The following is an 18,502-nucleotide window of genomic DNA, read 5'->3' on the forward strand; positions in this document are numbered from 1 at the left end:
GTGAAAGTAGTTACTTTGAAATATTGGTGGATAAAGCGCGGAGAAATGTGTGAGCAAGGGTTGAAAAATATGGCAAAGGGTAGAAAGGGCAGAAAATATATCGGAAACGTGTGGAATGTAGAAAATTTGAAACCTGTAGAATGTCTGTTTATTGTGGGGAATGCTGAATATGTAGGATGAGTAAAAAATATAATATATTTGGGATGTATGGGATGCGTGAAATAGGGTGACTGTACCTAATATCGCCACCCGCTATACCTCGCAAAGTAAGCTCTAAAATTTATCGGTTATGCATTGAATTAGTACCTAAATATATGTAGGAAGACATACTGTAATTGCAGCATCATGTGATCAACAATTACAGAAAGAGAAGTATTTTAGTGAATCTTAATAGTGAAGAAATTATTATTGGACTGCCACAATTTTGCATCACATTCGGAGAAGATAAGTCTAATAATTCCGTAAACGCAAGAATATCTACTAGGAAAACCTAATTAATGATGTACTTAAGGACTGCAATCGATTCAAATATTTTTTATAATGAAAATAGCGTTTTTCTTTTAGCAGTATACGTGTTCCCAATACCGCCTACCGGAGAACAATGGTTGCGATGTAATATTTGTCACAGGTAAGGTCACGAAATGTGCGAAGCAACCGAAATAAACTATATATTTATCCAATTTCCGAACGCAAAAAGTAAAATATTATAAAAATCCTGTTTCTATATTTTAGAAACACATTTGTTTTTAAATCTGATCCTAATCAAAGGTTGATAAGAAAAAACATTTATAGAGCAAGAAATAATAAAAGCACCTGTGAAGATGACTTTAAAAACTCATATACACACGAATTAATCAATATTCCTTGAGTTGGCGATATTAGGTACACTTTTTTCAGCACCCGATTTTTGCATGTCTTAAGTTTTGTTGAGTCCTAATTAAAATTTTGTAGGTTTCAACGATTCTTACTTATGCTACATGAAAAAGGTATGAATTCTCTTTACTTTGAAGCGAACTGCATGCAAATATATCAATTACTATTAAATTGACAGCGATTTAACTTTTGCCTGGCGATATTAGGTGCAGTCACCCTACATATACGGGACGTGTGGAGTACGCGAGGCATGCTCACATGTCTCAACATCGTGGGGATATGGAATGTCTAGCATTCTAGAATCTAGAATATGGGATATACGATGAGGCACAGGTATACGCCAGTCGGATACGCATACGCAAATGATTATCTTCGGCGACGGCGTCCGGGGTGTGCACACGCTTGGGAACGGAACGATACGATGATTCAACATTGTTGAAACGTGGAAAATATGAGAGGATAAACGATACCGTGGGGTGTAGGGAAATATTTGAAACAATGGGCGCGATCCAGAGGCAAACGAAAGATACGCAGAGGGGCTGTAACCTAGTCTGTAGCGCAACCTAATCATTTTTAGGGGAAACAATTGCCGATGGCGATGGAATAACGAGGGACGCGTGCCGCGTCACGTGCCCGCAAATGCTCGACGCTCGCGCATTATGTATGAGGCGGTGCGCGCAAAAATAAGTCCCGTCTAATTGCAGCGGCCCGGCCGTTCCATTAGAGATTAAACTTCAAACGAGACTCGGTCAAATTCGCTGGGATAATTAACGCAAAACTCATCGAACTGTGATACGCGATACGTGATAGCAGCTTCTCAGCCACCCAGCCGCACATGTGGTGCACACTGAAGTAGATTCATCGAAGACGCAAATGATTCTTCAGTATCTTGTTTAGCGATCCGTTGTACGATGCGCCTCTCGCTCAAGTTGGTCCGCGTGGAAAATATTCCTTTAGTCCGGTAGTTATTCGCACGGAAGACGTAGATGAGGCGTATTGCGAACAATAAGGGCAGGAGGGAATGGAGAATCTATTTGTCCGCTCGCGATGGGTCAGAGGTCGCGGTAATAAGGTCGCCTGACCCAACAGTAACGTTCCCTGGATTCGACAGACTAATCTCCAGCCGTTCTTTACACCGTCACGTATTGCACAAGTGTCGCGTTACGTCGATTAAACGTCCGCATCTATCGCAAATATTTATAAAACCGTAATCGTGACCCCCGTCACGCGTCCAACTGTTTCTCGACTGTGACGGAAATAGTCGCCCGCGTCTCTTCAAAACATAGTTATTTGTCCAAGAGCGCTTTCTTTTTACCAAGTCAACTAAAAGTGCCAAGAAATTTAGAACGGAGACACCTGCATTCGAGACGAATTAAACGCGGTTCAGAGTCTAACGAAGCGAAGCGAATAGGCGCGGCACGGCGCGGCGTTAACCTTTAGAGCACCAGCTTTTTTAACATAAATAGTGGTTTTCAGTTTCCAAAAATAATATATTACAATAGAAAAATAATAATATTACAATACAAAAAACATAAAGGAAACAAAAAATACGACAAAAGAAAATAATTCCTGAAACAATACAAGAATACCGAAAATAATAAATAAAAGGATTGAAAAAAGAAAAAAAAAGAAAAGATGATAGAAAAACTTTCTACATCTACGTCGTTACCACTGGGTAACGCTAAAAGAAAGTTCTCTGAATTTTGGTACGCGTTCATTCGTGTAGGTCAGTAAAACTGCCATGTAGGCCAAACATTTTTACAATCCGACTACAGATTGTTAAAAATTTTAGCATTCTTATTTCTCTATGTTTATTTTTAATTTTTGTATTTATACTTTCAATCCTTTTTAAGTAGTGTGCTTTGCCGGACCCCTAAAGGTTAATTCGTTCGAGTTGCGATCGCGTGAGGCCCAATCTTTCCAAGGATCCGAAATCTCGCACGCAACATTCACACACCTGGGAGTGGATGTTTACGAAACGACACAAGTATACTTTATCAAAATATAGTTATAATTTTATTCAAATTTCCTGTAGAATCGGCGCAGATAACAGCGACTTCCTAGTCTCTGTAAATTATAAATAACATTCTTATCAAACGATGAACGAAACACGGTGCGTTGATTTCGTAAACGTATTTCGGTACGCTTACGATTAGTGAGAAACGCGCGCTTTAACTTATTCTACAGACGCGATTCTCTTCTGTTGAATCGCTAACCGCTAAAACGTGGGCAGCGCGTGGAAAGCAGTTGAACGGTTACGAGCGAAGAAGGGGTTCGTGTAACTTATTCATATCATAAGGGATGTTTCTCTTATTCCCCGGCAACAGCATTGGTATCACCTTCACGCGAAGCTCGTACGGGAAGAATTCATGGCAAAAAGTGTAAAATTCATGTCTTGTACGAATAATACCTAGCCGCGCCATTTCCTTCATCAGCGCGTACAGCTCGGCCCTGTAACTTGTGTAAGATTTCTGCTTGACAATAAATCTCATTACATTCGACAACTGGCGAACAAACTTTTCAGAGATCACTCTGGTCTGTAGTGTGTGCTTCGGTTCCAACCGCTTCCACAGATACTTATAGAGACGGTCCGTGACCCAATGCTGCGGACGAGGAAGACGGGGAACCTTGTACACCTGTCCATTTACTAAGAACGCTTTGTGAATCGGTTTCGCAGGACGTCGCTTCTGCGTTGCTTTCGCAGTTTTCATTAAGTTGCTCGGCTTCTTCTGCTGCAGGGGCAACTTGCTTTCGTTGCTGTTCCCGCTGGGCGTCATATCATCCATTATCCGTTTCTTTATCTCCTCCAGCTTCCTCTTAAATTTCTCCGCTTTCTGTGTGTCGTCGAATACTTGCGACGCCGGGACAGCCTTGCGCACGTTCAGAAAGTCCTCGATATTCCTTTGACCCCTCAATGAGTCTTTACCCCGCTTCGTAGACATCCTTGTAGATCCCACTGAACCTTTAGCTTTACCCGACGTAACGCTGCGATTCTCTCCTACGTTTTGCCTCGCGTCGTTCCGCGAAACCTCTTTCGCTTCCTTTACATTCTTGCTACTTACGTTCAAAAGATCCTCATCTTCTCTGTCTTTAGTAACATTTGGATTAAATGCGATACGCTGCTCTGATCTGCGCGTAGCACTAAAGCTCTCGACTCCTGCATCTATACCTCCTTCTTCTTCTTCTTCTTCTTCTTGAACTCTGTGCATATTAGATTCGCCTGTGATCGGTACAGTCAATTGAGAATCGCCGCGGGTAGGTAAAACAGTTGGTTCTCGTGACATAAAGTTCCTACTGTGCTTCTGCTGACTACTTTCAACTTCTTTTGTCTCAGATATGTTCACAATGCTCACAGTTAATTGTCTTTCCACCCTACTGATACTTTTGCTCTGCCTCTTTGCCCCGCCGTCAACTTCACACGGTTCTATCTGGTTCGCAGCAGAGGAAGTATCATTTCGTGACTTACTTAAAACTTTGCTCCGTCTTTCCGGAGTCTTAGGATGTTCTGCCTCAGACTCTGTTATAGCATTCAAAATTGACCGCTTTTGCGCTTTATTAACAATCTCACTTTCCCTTGTTTTCCGAGGCCGCTGAATCTCTTCCGCTTCATCCTCGCTCGTAACGCGCGTGCTTAACCATTTCTGCGACCTACTCGAACTTCTACGTTGCCTTTCCGAAGTTGTTTGAACCTCTTCCGCTTCATCCTCGCTTATAACACGCGAGCTTAACAACTTCTGCGACTTACTTAAACTTCTACTTGGCGTTTTCGGAGTTGTTTGAACCTCTTCCGCTTCATCCTCGCTGATAACGCGCGAGCTTAACAACTTTTGCGACTTACTTAAACTTCTACTTGGCGTTTTCGAAGTTGCTTGAACCTCTTCCGCTTCATCCTCGCTGGTAACGCGCGAGCTTAACAACTTTTGCGACTTACTTAAACTTCTACTTGGCGTTTTCGAAGTTGTTTGAACCTCTTCCGCTTCATCCTCGCTTATAACGCGCGAGCTTAACTTTTGCGACTTACTTAAACTTCTACTTGGCGTTTTCGAAGTTGTTTGAACCTCTTCCGCTTCATCCTCGCTCATAACGCGCGTGCTTAACAATTTCTGTGACTTACTTAAACTTCTAGTTTGTCTTTTTGTTGTTTCTTGTACATCTTCCGTTTCAGACTCGCTCACAACGCGCATGCTTAACCATTTCTGCGACCTACTCGAACTTCTACGTTGCCTTTCCGGAGTTGTTTGAACCTCTTCCGGTTCATCCTCGCTTATAACGCGCGAGCTTAACAACTTCTGCGACTTACTTAAACTTCTGCTTTGCCTTTTCGGAGTTGCTTGAACATCTTCTACTTCAGCCTCGCTGATAACGCGCGAGCTTAACAACTTTTGCGACTTACTTAAACGTCCACTTTGCCTTTTCGATGTTGCTTGAACCTCTTCCACTTCATCCTCGCTGATAACGCGCGAGCTTAACAACTTTTGCGACTTACTTAAACCTCCGCTTTGCCTTTTCGATGTTGCTTGAACCTCTTCCGGTTCATCCTCGCTGACAACGCGCGAGCTTAACAACTTCTGCGACTTACTTAAACTTCTGCTTTGCCTTTTCGGAGTTGTTTGAACCTCTTCCGCTTCATCCTCGCTGATAACGCGCGAGCTTAACAACTTTTGCGACTTACTTAAACCTCCACTTTGCCTTTTCAATGTTGCTTGAACCTCTTCCACTTCATCCTCGCTGATAACGCGCGAGCTTAACAACTTCTGCGACTTACTTAAACTTCTAGTTTGTCTTTTTGTTGTTTCTTGTACATCTTCCGGTTCATCCTCGCTGACAACGCGCGAGCTTAACCGTTTCTGCGACTTACTTAAACTTTTGCTTTGCCTTTTCGGAGTTGCTTGAACCTCTTCCACTTCATCCTCGCTGATAACGCGCGAGCTTAACAACTTCTGCGACTTACTTAAACTTCTAGTTTGTCTTTTTGTTGTTTCTTGTACATCTCCCGGTTCATCCTCGCTGACAACGCGCGAGCTTAACCATTTCTGCGACTTACTTAAACTTTTGCTTTGCCTTTTCGGAGTTGCTTGAACATCTTCTACTTCAGCCTCGCTGATAACGCGCGAGCTTAACAACTTTTGCGACTTACTTAAACTTCTACTTGGCGTTTTCGAAGTTGTTTGAACCTCTTCCGCTTCATCCTCGCTGATAACGCGCGAACTTAACAACTTTTGCGACTTACTTAAACTTTTGCTTTGCCTTTTCGGAGTGCTAAGAACCGGTTCTAGATCAGAGTCTCTGGGAGTAACTACGGTTAACTGTCTTATCGATGTTCTTAACTTCTTACTGGGCCTGCTCGGTGTGCTCTGCAGGTCGTCCGACTCAGAGTCATCTATGGCAGACCGAAATGATGGTTTCCCCAATTTACTTGTACCTTTCCTTCGTGTTCCTTCAATAACTTCAGATTCCTGGTCAATATCATCCGATATGTCGATAGATAATGGCGGGTACAGCTTATGAGATGACCCTTTGTTCTCCTCTAATATATCGCGTTCATGTTGGTTACGCGAAGGTGATTTAGTACGATTACCTTCTTCGTGTTTCGATGTAACAGACACACTGACGTCACTCGCAGATTCTCGAGGCCTTACGTTCAACGTTCCGCTTCCTCCACTTATACTTGCTTCGTTAATGATCCGTGGTAGACTAGCAGTTCTTTGATTCGATATTTCTGGGATCTCTGGGGAAACGTTTAAAGCCGAACGACGTTGTCGCTTTTCCTTCAGTTCTGAACCCAGTTCAGAAAATTCTATGTCACTGTCATAGGTACTCCTGCACAATTTCGATGTTTCCTTGGCATTATTTCCATCTGGCCAAGCAATATCTTCATCTGAGGAACCTGCTAGTTCTAGATGTAACTCATCCGAACCAATGTTGCTCTCTTGGTCAATAATTTCATGTCTTCTTTTTTCAGGTGCTCCTGTAGCTTGATTCTTCATCCTAAGATCTTCTTTCGTGCGATCAATAAGAGCGTCGGATCCAGATTGCCTAAGCGCATCGACGTTGTCATCTTCCTCGAGGATCTCTTGAAAGATATTCCTCCCTGAACGTTTACGCGATTTCGTTAGGAACGTTGATCTCGGTTTTAAAAAAGTATTATGATCTTGACTCTTGTCGGAGGTATCGCTTGACGCAATAGATGCCGGAGCTGACGCATTTGGTTCAATAGATCCTCTAGGATCCTGCGCCGGTGAAGTAATAGTCTCGGTTGATCTTGACCCCTTTGTTGCTTTCGCGTCACCGGTCCTAATCTCATTTACGACATTACTTGGTGTTGATTGCGGGCCTCGAAACGAACCACCCTCCTGTCCCACCGAATTGTTTTTCGAAGCTTCAGCATTCGCATCGGTACCCTTCTCTTTCCCCTTACTTATTTCTACGTCGTTATGAGTTTCTTCCTCCGCAAATATATCGGCAAACACATTTTTATCCCCGCCTCTCTTAAGGCGTTTTAGAAATGTCGATTTTGGTTTCAGTACGCGAGCTTCCATCTCGCTATTATTAGTATCCTTGTTACTACCGTGCATAGACGAAGAACTTTCAAGTAACGTACTCTGCGCTTCTGGGTTGGGAAGACGCGAAAGATCGTGGTCATTCTCGAAGGATAATGCAAGTTGACCCGCCCTTCCTTGTTTCACAATTGGGGATTTAGTTATTTTATTTTCCATCAACGTTCCAGTCTTACTATGCGGCGATAGTATTAAGGATTTTCTCTTTTTCGGAGTCAGCAGCTCATTTTCTTTTAATACATCGTCAAATACATTTCGCTGCCGGTCCTTGTGCTTTCTTTTAAAAAGTGTAGGCTTTGATTTCAAAATGACATCCGTGCTATGGCTTTGATCTGAACTACTTTCTGGAATCTTGTTTACCCGCCTAGACCTGGTAGTACCCTTATTGATGGACCCAGATTTATTCGTAGGACTTTCGTCTGTACTTTTTTTGTCTGACATTTCAGACTCCACAATATTCATGAAAGGATCACTCCGTAATTTCCTTGCCGCTGAGCGCAAGGTAACTTTCCTTTTTATAATTCTAGGTTCTTCGTCGGACTCCGACGTTGTGACTATATTATTATCGGCATCTAATAAGACATTAAAATTAACACAAAGTAGGTAGCTAACATTTACCTCAAGGCGTAAAGAATATACCTGGTTTCGTAGTAGGCATTGTCAGCTTGGCATCATCCGCAATATCTGTCGTTTCCAATACTTTCCACCATCCATCTTGTGGCTTGCCTGAATCGATTCGCGAATTAGGATCCAAGATAGGACTTGTTTGATTTGGTGTATTGGAAGACATAGACGGTCGCATTACAGTATTGTTCTCCAGATTCTTCCACCAATATGGTTGTTCTGAAAGGAGGACACTGCAATCCATACCTAACAGCAATACAAATATTTAAACTACAATGGATTATATATTTTTTCACCTACCATCGCCCAAATTTTCTGTATCGGGATCCAGAAAAGCAGAACCAGTACTGTTTCTGCTGTATCTCGATAAACGTCTATTTAAACTTTTGCGTCTAGCCATAATAATTTCACAATTGATCCGACAGTGTCAACGATTTTCGGCAACTGTAGCTTTTCAAATTATACCTATCACAGGATAGTCAAGGTACAAAAACGACGCAGAAAACACAGTTGACGTGTATGAACCATCATGAACGACAGTTCAATGCAAAGTGAAAACGGGCTATCTGTTGTAGGGGCCCCTTAACGCGTTATACACTAATTTTTATTAACACAATTATTTATTTATTGCTTTGAAACTCTTAATCGTAAGAAATTTATTTAATTTACGGACACACGAATGCCAACAGAGAAAAGTGCGAACTAAAATAGGTGTCGCTAGTGTTTATGTCGATATATAGATAATGCAGGTTACGCGTATTGCATCGATAAAGTAGGAGATCGATATGTTAAGGGGGTAGACACGTCACGTGACCTGGCTGATTCGGCAGGTCGGTATTACAGCATTTTTTCCTGCACAGAAATGGTAATACCGATAGATCGACGATTACCCGGTGAACGCGAGAGGGAGCTGTTTGCTATTTCTGTATTCTATTCTGAATAAGGAAAGAAATTCTCAGCTGTTCCGTTATACTTATAAAAATTTAAACGGAAAGTTGGCTGGTACTGTAAACGTAGAAAATTCATTGTACATTTCAATTACTTGAAATGTGCTTATGCTACAATATTCTACGTTAGCAGTAAGGAATTCTAAGTGAAAAGGGAAAATAGATGAGGGAATGTCCCCAGAAAATGAAATTTGTTAGGTTAGACATTTTTTTATTAGCAAAGCACCGAAACAGAACATGAAATACACTTATTACACGTCCTCTGCAGAAAGCAGTTATCAACAAACATTATATATATACAAAATTGTATTGAATGTTGAATTGGGCTAGTGAAAATGCGCAGACTGGATACGCGTGATTATTATGTGGTCGGCTCCTCGAAGTGACAGAAAATATAACCTAAATATATGCTATATGACAACAAATGTTTAGTGGCTATTTCAGCTTCAAAGGCATCGCCTTAAAGTAGCAAACAAGAGCTACGCCTTTCAAGGGCCTTTAAACAGTTCTCGGTTAATGTGATGCTTTTGAAAGACTGGAAGCTTGTAATTTCTGAATAGTATTCCATGGACACTAGTTGCAAAATTTTCTTCAATATCGATTTATTAACAAAGGAAATCTATGGTATTCTTAAGGAAATACCATAGATATTTGAAATTTGGATAGGAATATGTAAAAGGTATTTCTGAATAATAATACAGTTTGTTTCAAGTTTCTTTCAATATATTTGCATAAAAGGCCTTTACAGTGTTACAATAAAGTATAAAGTATATAAAGTCACTATTTTCTTGTGATTACTATCAAGGTTTCCATCATTCCGTCGAAATATTCCGAAGTTAAAACCTGTAAGAAGAAAAATATTTTTAGTAACTTGACTTGTCTATTATTGAACATGGGAGAAACGTTACAACAGTTTGTCACGTATGAAAATATATTAGTAAAGGGAATAATTTTATTGTGCAACATGTTGGTTGAAATTAGTCGTTTTAGATTTTATGTTTCCGGTAAGATTTAATATTAATTCCTACCACTCGTAGCACTGTAATCAGTCGGTAACGTTGGGTGCGACACGAGAAGCGGCCAATTCAGCAACTACCTACTCTGAAATCTGTTGAAATGCTGTGCGTGTGTGCGTGCTTGTATATGTGTGACATGTTTAGAGATTAAAGTGTGCCAATGCGATGTAACTAATCTCACATACTGTAACTAGAGCGATTATTAATCGTGTATATTTCTGCTTTACAGGTAAGGAATTTTCACATAAAAGACGTTAAACCGGCTGCATTTTCGACTGGGTTCATTGATATGAAATTTGCACAAGATACTGCTTCAGCCGAACCCAGACCTAACCCAGACCTTTTTTTTTTTTTTACGTGGAGAAATCCCTAACGGATACCCCTAACCCTCACCTAGACCTTTTTTTTTTTTTTTCGTGGAGAAATCCCTAACGGATACCCCTAACCCTCCCCTAACCCAGACCTAACCCAGTTACACTTGTAACATTTCATTGTATTGCATTTCACTTATTTGAATAAATTGCAGTTAAGTGGTAAAAGAGTTTTTTTATTTAACGAGCACTACTTACTCCTTCCTACTCCAAATCACATATAAAAGATATGCTAAAAAGAACACCTAAAAAGATCCTTCCACGCAGAGTGGTTTTAAAAATCTTCGCATTAAAGCACTACTTTAAATATGCCATTCAATACTCTCAAACTCTATCGACTTTCGTTCAAGGCTTCTACTTCTCTTCAGAGACATTATTTTGCGCTACCTCTTTCCACGTCATGTTATCCTGTTACGAAGCCTGATTTTAGAGATATCTGAAAATTTTTGCCAGATTTTGGCCCAGGTATCAGGAGAACATGAAGCGAAAAGAGGTATTCTGAATTTCAGCTTCGAAGGCATCCTCGATTCTTTCTCCGAAGACGTTACTTAGTGCCACCTCTTTCGACGGCATGTTCTCCTGTTACAAAGCCCAATTTTGTGCATTCTGAAAATTTTTGCCAGATTTTGGCCCAGGTATCAGGAGAACATGAAGCGAAAAGAGGTATTCTGAATTTCAGCTTCGAAGGCATCCTCGATTCTTTCTCCGAAGACGTTACTTAGTGCCACCTCTTTCGACGGCATGTTCTCCTGTTACAAAGCCTAATTTTGTGCATTCTGAAAATTTTTGCCAGATTTTGGCCCAGGTATCAGGAGAACATGAAGCGAAAAGAGGTATTCTGAATTTCAGCTTCGAAGGCATCCTCGATTCTTTCTCCGAAGACGTTACTTAGTGCCACCTCTTTCGACGGCATGTTCTCCTGTTACAAAGCCCAATTTTGTGCATTCTGAAAATTTTTGCCAGATTTTGGCCCAGGTATCAGGAGAACATGAAGCGAAAAGAGGTATTCTGAATTTCAGCTTCGAAGGCATCCTCGATTCTTTCTCCGAAGACGTTACTTAGTGCCACCTCTTTCGACGGCATGTTCTCCTGTTACAAAGCCCAATTTTGTGCATTCTGAAAATTTTTGCCAGATTTTGGCCCAGGTATCAGGAGAACATGAAGCGAAAAGAGGTATTCTGAATTTCAGCTGCGAAGGCATCCTCGATTCTCTCTCCGGAGACATTACTTTGCGCCACCTCCTTCGAAGTCATGTTATCCTGTTACGAAGCCCAAATTTTGTGCGTTCTGATAATTTATGCCAGGTTTTGGCCAATATGTATCAGGAGAACATGAGGCGGCAAGAAGGTATCCTAAATTTCAGCGAAACTTCTGCTTCGAATAGTTCTGCGTCTTCGATTCGCTTTCCGGAGACATTACTTTGCGCCACCTCCTTCGAAGTCATGTTATCCTGTTACGAAGCCCAAATTTTGTGCGTTCTGATAATTTATGCCAGGTTTTGGCCAATATGTATCAGGAGAACATGAGGCGGCAAGAAGGTATCCTAAATTTCAGCGAAACTTCTGCTTCGAATAGTTCTGCGTCTTCGATTCGCTTTCCGGAGACATTACTTTGCGCCACCTCCTTCGAAGTCATGTTATCCTGTTACGAAGCCCAAATTTTGTGCGTTCTGATAATTTATGCCAGGTTTTGGCCAATATGTATCAGGAGAACATGAGGCGGCAAGAAGGTATCCTAAATTTCAGCGAAACTTCTGCTTCGAATAGTTCTGCGTCTTCGATTCGCTTTCCGGAGACATTACTTTGCGCCACCTCCTTCGAAGTCATGTTATCCTGTTACGAAGCCCAAATTTTGTGCGTTCTGATAATTTATGCCAGGTTTTGGCCAATATGTATCAGGAGAACATGAGGCGGCAAGAAGGTATCCTAAATTTCAGCGAAACTTCTGCTTCGAATAGTTCTGCGTCTTCGATTCGCTTTCCGGAGACATTACTTTGCGCCACCTCCTTCGAAGTCATGTTATCCTGTTACGAAGCCCAAATTTTGTGCGTTCTGATAATTCATGCCAGGTTTTGGCCAATATGTATCAGGAGAACATGAGGCGGCAAGAAGGTATCCTAAATTTCAGCGAAACTTCTGCTTCGAATAGTTCTGCGTCTTCGATTCGCTTTCCGGAGACATTACTTTGCGCCACCTCCTTCGAAGTCATGTTATCCTGTTACGAAGCCCAAATTTTGTGCGTTCTGATAATTTATGCCAGGTTTTGGCCAATATGTATCAGAAGAACATGAGGCGGCAAGAAGGTATCCTAAATTTCAGCGAAACTTCTGCTTCGAATAGTTCTGCGCCTTCGATTCGCTTTCCGGAGACATTACTTTGCGCCACCTTCTTCGCAGTCATGTTATCCTGTTACGAAGCCCAAATTTTGTGCGTTCTGATAATTCATGCCAGGTTTTGGCCAATATGTATCAGGAGAACATGAGGCGGCAAGAAGGTATCCTAAATTTCAGCGAAACTTCTGCTTCGAATAGTTCTGCGTCTTCGATTCGCTTTCCGGAGACATTACTTTGCGCCATCTCCTTCGAAGTCATGTTATCCTGTTACGAAGCCCAAATTTTGTGCGTTCTGATAATTTATGCCAGGTTTTGGCCAATATGTATCAGGAGAACATGAGGCGGCAAGAAGGTATCCTAAATTTCAGCGAAACTTCTGCTTCGAATAGTTCTGCGCCTTCGATTCGCTTTCCGGAGACATTACTTTGCGCCACCTTCTTCACAGTCATGTTATCCTGTTACGAAGCCCAAATTTTGTGCGTTCTGATAATTTATGCCAGGTTTTGGCCAATATGCATCAGGAGAACATGAGGCGGCAAGAAGGTATCCTAAATTTCAGCGAAACTTCTGCTTCGAATAGTTCTGCGTCTTCGATTCGCTTTCCGGAGACATTACTTTGCGCCACCTCCTTCGAAGTCATGTTATCCTGTTACGAAGCCCAAATTTTGTGCGTTCTGATAATTTATGCCAGGTTTTGGCCAATATGTATCAGGAGAACATGAGGCGGCAAGAAGGTATCCTAAATTTCAGCGAAACTTCTGCTTCGAATAGTTCTGCGCCTTCGATTCGCTTTCCGGAGACATTACTTTGCGCCACCTTCTTCGCAGTCATGTTATCCTGTTAGGAAGCCCAAATTTTGTGCGTTCTGAAAATTTATGCCAGGTTTTGGCCAATATGTATCAGGAGAACATGAGGCGGCAAGAAGGTATCCTAAATTTCAGCGAAACTTCTGCTTCGAATAGTTCTGCGTCTTCGATTCGCTTTCCGGAGACATTACTTTGCGCCACCTCCTTCGAAGTCATGTTATCCTCTTACGAAGCCCAAATTTTGTGCGTTCTGATAATTTATGCCAGGTTTTGGCCAATATGTATCAGGAGAACATGAGGCGGCAAGAAGGTATCCTAAATTTCAGCGAAACTTCTGCTTCGAATAGTTCTGCGTCTTCGATTCGCTTTCCGGAGACATTACTTTGCGCCACCTCCTTCGAAGTCATGTTATCCTGTTACGAAGCCCAAATTTTGTGCGTTCTGATAATTTATGCCAGGTTTTGGCCAATATGTATCAGGAGAACATGAGGCGGCAAGAAGGTATCCTAAATTTCAGCGAAACTTCTGCTTCGAATAGTTCTGCGTCTTCGATTCGCTTTCCGGAGACATTACTTTGCGCCACCTCCTTCGAAGTCATGTTATCCTGTTACGAAGCCCAAATTTTGTGCGTTCTGATAATTCATGCCAGGTTTTGGCCAATATGTATCAGGAGAACATGAGGCGGCAAGAAGGTATCCTAAATTTCAGCGAAACTTCTGCTTCGAATAGTTCTGCGTCTTCGATTCGCTTTCCGGAGACATTACTTTGCGCCACCTCCTTCGAAGTCATGTTATCCTGTTACGAAGCCCAAATTTTGTGCGTTCTGATAATTTATGCCAGGTTTTGGCCAATATGTATCAGAAGAACATGAGGCGGCAAGAAGGTATCCTAAATTTCAGCGAAACTTCTGCTTCGAATAGTTCTGCGCCTTCGATTCGCTTTCCGGAGACATTACTTTGCGCCACCTTCTTCGCAGTCATGTTATCCTGTTACGAAGCCCAAATTTTGTGCGTTCTGATAATTCATGCCAGGTTTTGGCCAATATGTATCAGGAGAACATGAGGCGGCAAGAAGGTATCCTAAATTTCAGCGAAACTTCTGCTTCGAATAGTTCTGCGTCTTCGATTCGCTTTCCGGAGACATTACTTTGCGCCACCTCCTTCGAAGTCATGTTATCCTGTTACGAAGCCCAAATTTTGTGCGTTCTGATAATTTATGCCAGGTTTTGGCCAATATGTATCAGGAGAACATGAGGCGGCAAGAAGGTATCCTAAATTTCAGCGAAACTTCTGCTTCGAATAGTTCTGCGTCTTCGATTCGCTTTCCGGAGACATTACTTTGCGCCACCTCCTTCGAAGTCATGTTATCCTGTTACGAAGCCCAAATTTTGTGCGTTCTGATAATTTATGCCAGGTTTTGGCCAATATGTATCAGGAGAACATGAGGCGGCAAGAAGGTATCCTAAATTTCAGCGAAACTTCTGCTTCGAATAGTTCTGCGTCTTCGATTCGCTTTCCGGAGACATTACTTTGCGCCACCTCCTTCGAAGTCATGTTATCCTGTTACGAAGCCCAAATTTTGTGCGTTCTGATAATTCATGCCAGGTTTTGGCCAATATGTATCAGGAGAACATGAGGCGGCAAGAAGGTATCCTAAATTTCAGCGAAACTTCTGCTTCGAATAGTTCTGCGTCTTCGATTCGCTTTCCGGAGACATTACTTTGCGCCACCTCCTTCGAAGTCATGTTATCCTGTTACGAAGCCCAAATTTTGTGCGTTCTGATAATTTATGCCAGGTTTTGGCCAATATGTATCAGAAGAACATGAGGCGGCAAGAAGGTATCCTAAATTTCAGCGAAACTTCTGCTTCGAATAGTTCTGCGCCTTCGATTCGCTTTCCGGAGACATTACTTTGCGCCACCTTCTTCGCAGTCATGTTATCCTGTTACGAAGCCCAAATTTTGTGCGTTCTGATAATTCATGCCAGGTTTTGGCCAATATGTATCAGGAGAACATGAGGCGGCAAGAAGGTATCCTAAATTTCAGCGAAACTTCTGCTTCGAATAGTTCTGCGTCTTCGATTCGCTTTCCGGAGACATTACTTTGCGCCATCTCCTTCGAAGTCATGTTATCCTGTTACGAAGCCCAAATTTTGTGCGTTCTGATAATTTATGCCAGGTTTTGGCCAATATGTATCAGGAGAACATGAGGCGGCAAGAAGGTATCCTAAATTTCAGCGAAACTTCTGCTTCGAATAGTTCTGCGCCTTCGATTCGCTTTCCGGAGACATTACTTTGCGCCACCTTCTTCACAGTCATGTTATCCTGTTACGAAGCCCAAATTTTGTGCGTTCTGATAATTTATGCCAGGTTTTGGCCAATATGCATCAGGAGAACATGAGGCGGCAAGAAGGTATCCTAAATTTCAGCGAAACTTCTGCTTCGAATAGTTCTGCGTCTTCGATTCGCTTTCCGGAGACATTACTTTGCGCCACCTCCTTCGAAGTCATGTTATCCTGTTACGAAGCCCAAATTTTGTGCGTTCTGATAATTTATGCCAGGTTTTGGCCAATATGTATCAGGAGAACATGAGGCGGCAAGAAGGTATCCTAAATTTCAGCGAAACTTCTGCTTCGAATAGTTCTGCGCCTTCGATTCGCTTTCCGGAGACATTACTTTGCGCCACCTTCTTCGCAGTCATGTTATCCTGTTAGGAAGCCCAAATTTTGTGCGTTCTGAAAATTTATGCCAGGTTTTGGCCAATATGTATCAGGAGAACATGAGGCGGCAAGAAGGTATCCTAAATTTCAGCGAAACTTCTGCTTCGAATAGTTCTGCGTCTTCGATTCGCTTTCCGGAGACATTACTTTGCGCCACCTCCTTCACAGTCATGTTATCCTGTTACGAAGCCCAAATTTTGTGCGTTCTGATAATTTATGCCAGGTTTTGGCCAATATGCATCAGGAGAACATGAGGCGGCAAGAAGGTATCCTAAATTTCAGCGAAACTTCTGCTTCGAATAGTTCTGCGTCTTCGATTCGCTTTCCGGAGACATTACTTTGCGCCACCTCCTTCGAAGTCATGTTATCCTGTTACGAAGCCCAAATTTTGTGCGTTCTGATAATTTATGCCAGGTTTTGGCCAATATGTATCAGGAGAACATGAGGCGGCAAGAAGGTATCCTAAATTTCAGCGAAACTTCTGCTTCGAATAGTTCTGCGCCTTCGATTCGCTTTCCGGAGACATTACTTTGCGCCACCTTCTTCACAGTCATGTTATCCTGTTACGAAGCCCAAATTTTGTGCGTTCTGATAATTTATGCCAGGTTTTGGCCAATATGCATCAGGAGAACATGAGGCGGCAAGAAGGTATCCTAAATTTCAGCGAAACTTCTGCTTCGAATAGTTCTGCGTCTTCGATTCGCTTTCCGGAGACATTACTTTGCGCCACCTCCTTCGAAGTCATGTTATCCTGTTACGAAGCCCAAATTTTGTGCGTTCTGATAATTTATGCCAGGTTTTGGCCAATATGTATCAGGAGAACATGAGGCGGCAAGAAGGTATCCTAAATTTCAGCGAAACTTCTGCTTCGAATAGTTCTGCGCCTTCGATTCGCTTTCCGGAGACATTACTTTGCGCCACCTTCTTCGCAGTCATGTTATCCTGTTAGGAAGCCCAAATTTTGTGCGTTCTGAAAATTTATGCCAGGTTTTGGCCAATATGTATCAGGAGAACATGAGGCGGCAAGAAGGTATCCTAAATTTCAGCGAAACTTCTGCTTCGAATAGTTCTGCGTCTTCGATTCGCTTTCCGGAGACATTACTTTGCGCCACCTCCTTCACAGTCATGTTATCCTGTTACGAAGCCCAAATTTTGTGCGTTCTGATAATTTATGCCAGGTTTTGGCCAATATGCATCAGGAGAACATGAGGCGGCAAGAAGGTATCCTAAATTTCAGCGAAACTTCTGCTTCGAATAGTTCTGCGTCTTCGATTCGCTTTCCGGAGACATTACTTTGCGCCACCTCCTTCGAAGTCATGTTATCCTGTTACGAAGCCCAAATTTTGTGCGTTCTGATAATTTATGCCAGGTTTTGGCCAATATGTATCAGGAGAACATGAGGCGGCAAGAAGGTATCCTAAATTTCAGCGAAACTTCTGCTTCGAATAGTTCTGCGCCTTCGATTCGCTTTCCGGAGACATTACTTTGCGCCACCTTCTTCGCAGTCATGTTATCCTGTTAGGAAGCCCAAATTTTGTGCGTTCTGAAAATTTATGCCAGGTTTTGGCCAATATGTATCAGGAGAACATGAGGCGGCAAGAAGGTATCCTAAATTTCAGCGAAACTTCTGCTTCGAATAGTTCTGCGTCTTCGATTCGCTTTCCGGAGACATTACTTTGCGCCACCTTCTTCACAGTCATGTTATCCTCTTACGAAGCCCAAATTTTGTGCGTTCTGATAATTTATGCCAGGTTTTGGCCAATATGTATCAGGAGAACATGAGGCGGCAAGAAGGTATCCTAAATTTCAGCGAAACTTCTGCTTCGAATAGTTCTGCGCCTTCGATTCGCTTTCCGGAGACATTACTTTGCGCCACCTTCTTCACAGTCATGTTATCCTGTTACGAAGCCCAAATTTTGTGCGTTCTGATAATTTATGCCAGGTTTTGGCCAATATGCATCAGGAGAACATGAAGCGAAAAGAGGTATTCTGAATTTCAGCTGCGAAGGCATCCTCGATTCTCTCTCCGGAGACATTACTTTGCGCCACCTCCTTCGAAGTCATGTTATCCTGTTACGAAGCCCAAATTTTGTGCGTTCTGATAATTTATGCCAGGTTTTGGCCAATATGTATCAGGAGAACATGAGGCGGCAAGAAGGTATCCTAAATTTCAGCGAAACTTCTGCTTCGAATAGTTCTGCGTCTTCGATTCGCTTTCCGGAGACATTACTTTGCGCTACCTCCTTCGAATTAACACT

General features: G+C 42.3%; 1 protein-coding gene across 13 annotated transcripts; it reads right to left on the reverse strand.

Annotated features, from left to right (window-relative positions):
* Window positions 1-2,866: 2,866 nt before the first annotated feature.
* LOC143377449 (uncharacterized) lies at window positions 2,867-8,748 on the reverse strand. Of its 13 annotated transcripts, XM_076828679.1 has the most exons (6): window positions 8,355-8,748; window positions 8,070-8,273; window positions 5,862-8,002; window positions 5,738-5,768; window positions 4,932-5,551; window positions 2,867-4,841 (listed from the first exon to the last, which is right to left on the reverse strand). In XM_076828679.1, the coding sequence occupies exons 1-6, from the start codon at window positions 8,452-8,454 to the stop codon at window positions 3,129-3,131; spliced, it is 4,809 nt and encodes a 1,602-aa protein (XP_076684794.1). In that variant the 5' UTR covers window positions 8,455-8,748; the 3' UTR covers window positions 2,867-3,128. The 13 variants fall into 13 exon arrangements, with proteins under 13 accessions (XP_076684794.1, XP_076684788.1, XP_076684792.1 ...); XM_076828673.1 differs by having other exon boundaries at window positions 4,932-5,768; XM_076828677.1 differs by having other exon boundaries at window positions 5,738-8,002.
* Window positions 8,749-18,502: the final 9,754 nt, after the last annotated feature.

The sequence above is a fragment of the Andrena cerasifolii genome, chromosome 16 (genome assembly GCF_050908995.1).
Source record: "Andrena cerasifolii isolate SP2316 chromosome 16, iyAndCera1_principal, whole genome shotgun sequence".
Lineage (NCBI taxonomy): Eukaryota > Metazoa > Arthropoda > Insecta > Hymenoptera > Andrenidae > Andrena > Andrena cerasifolii.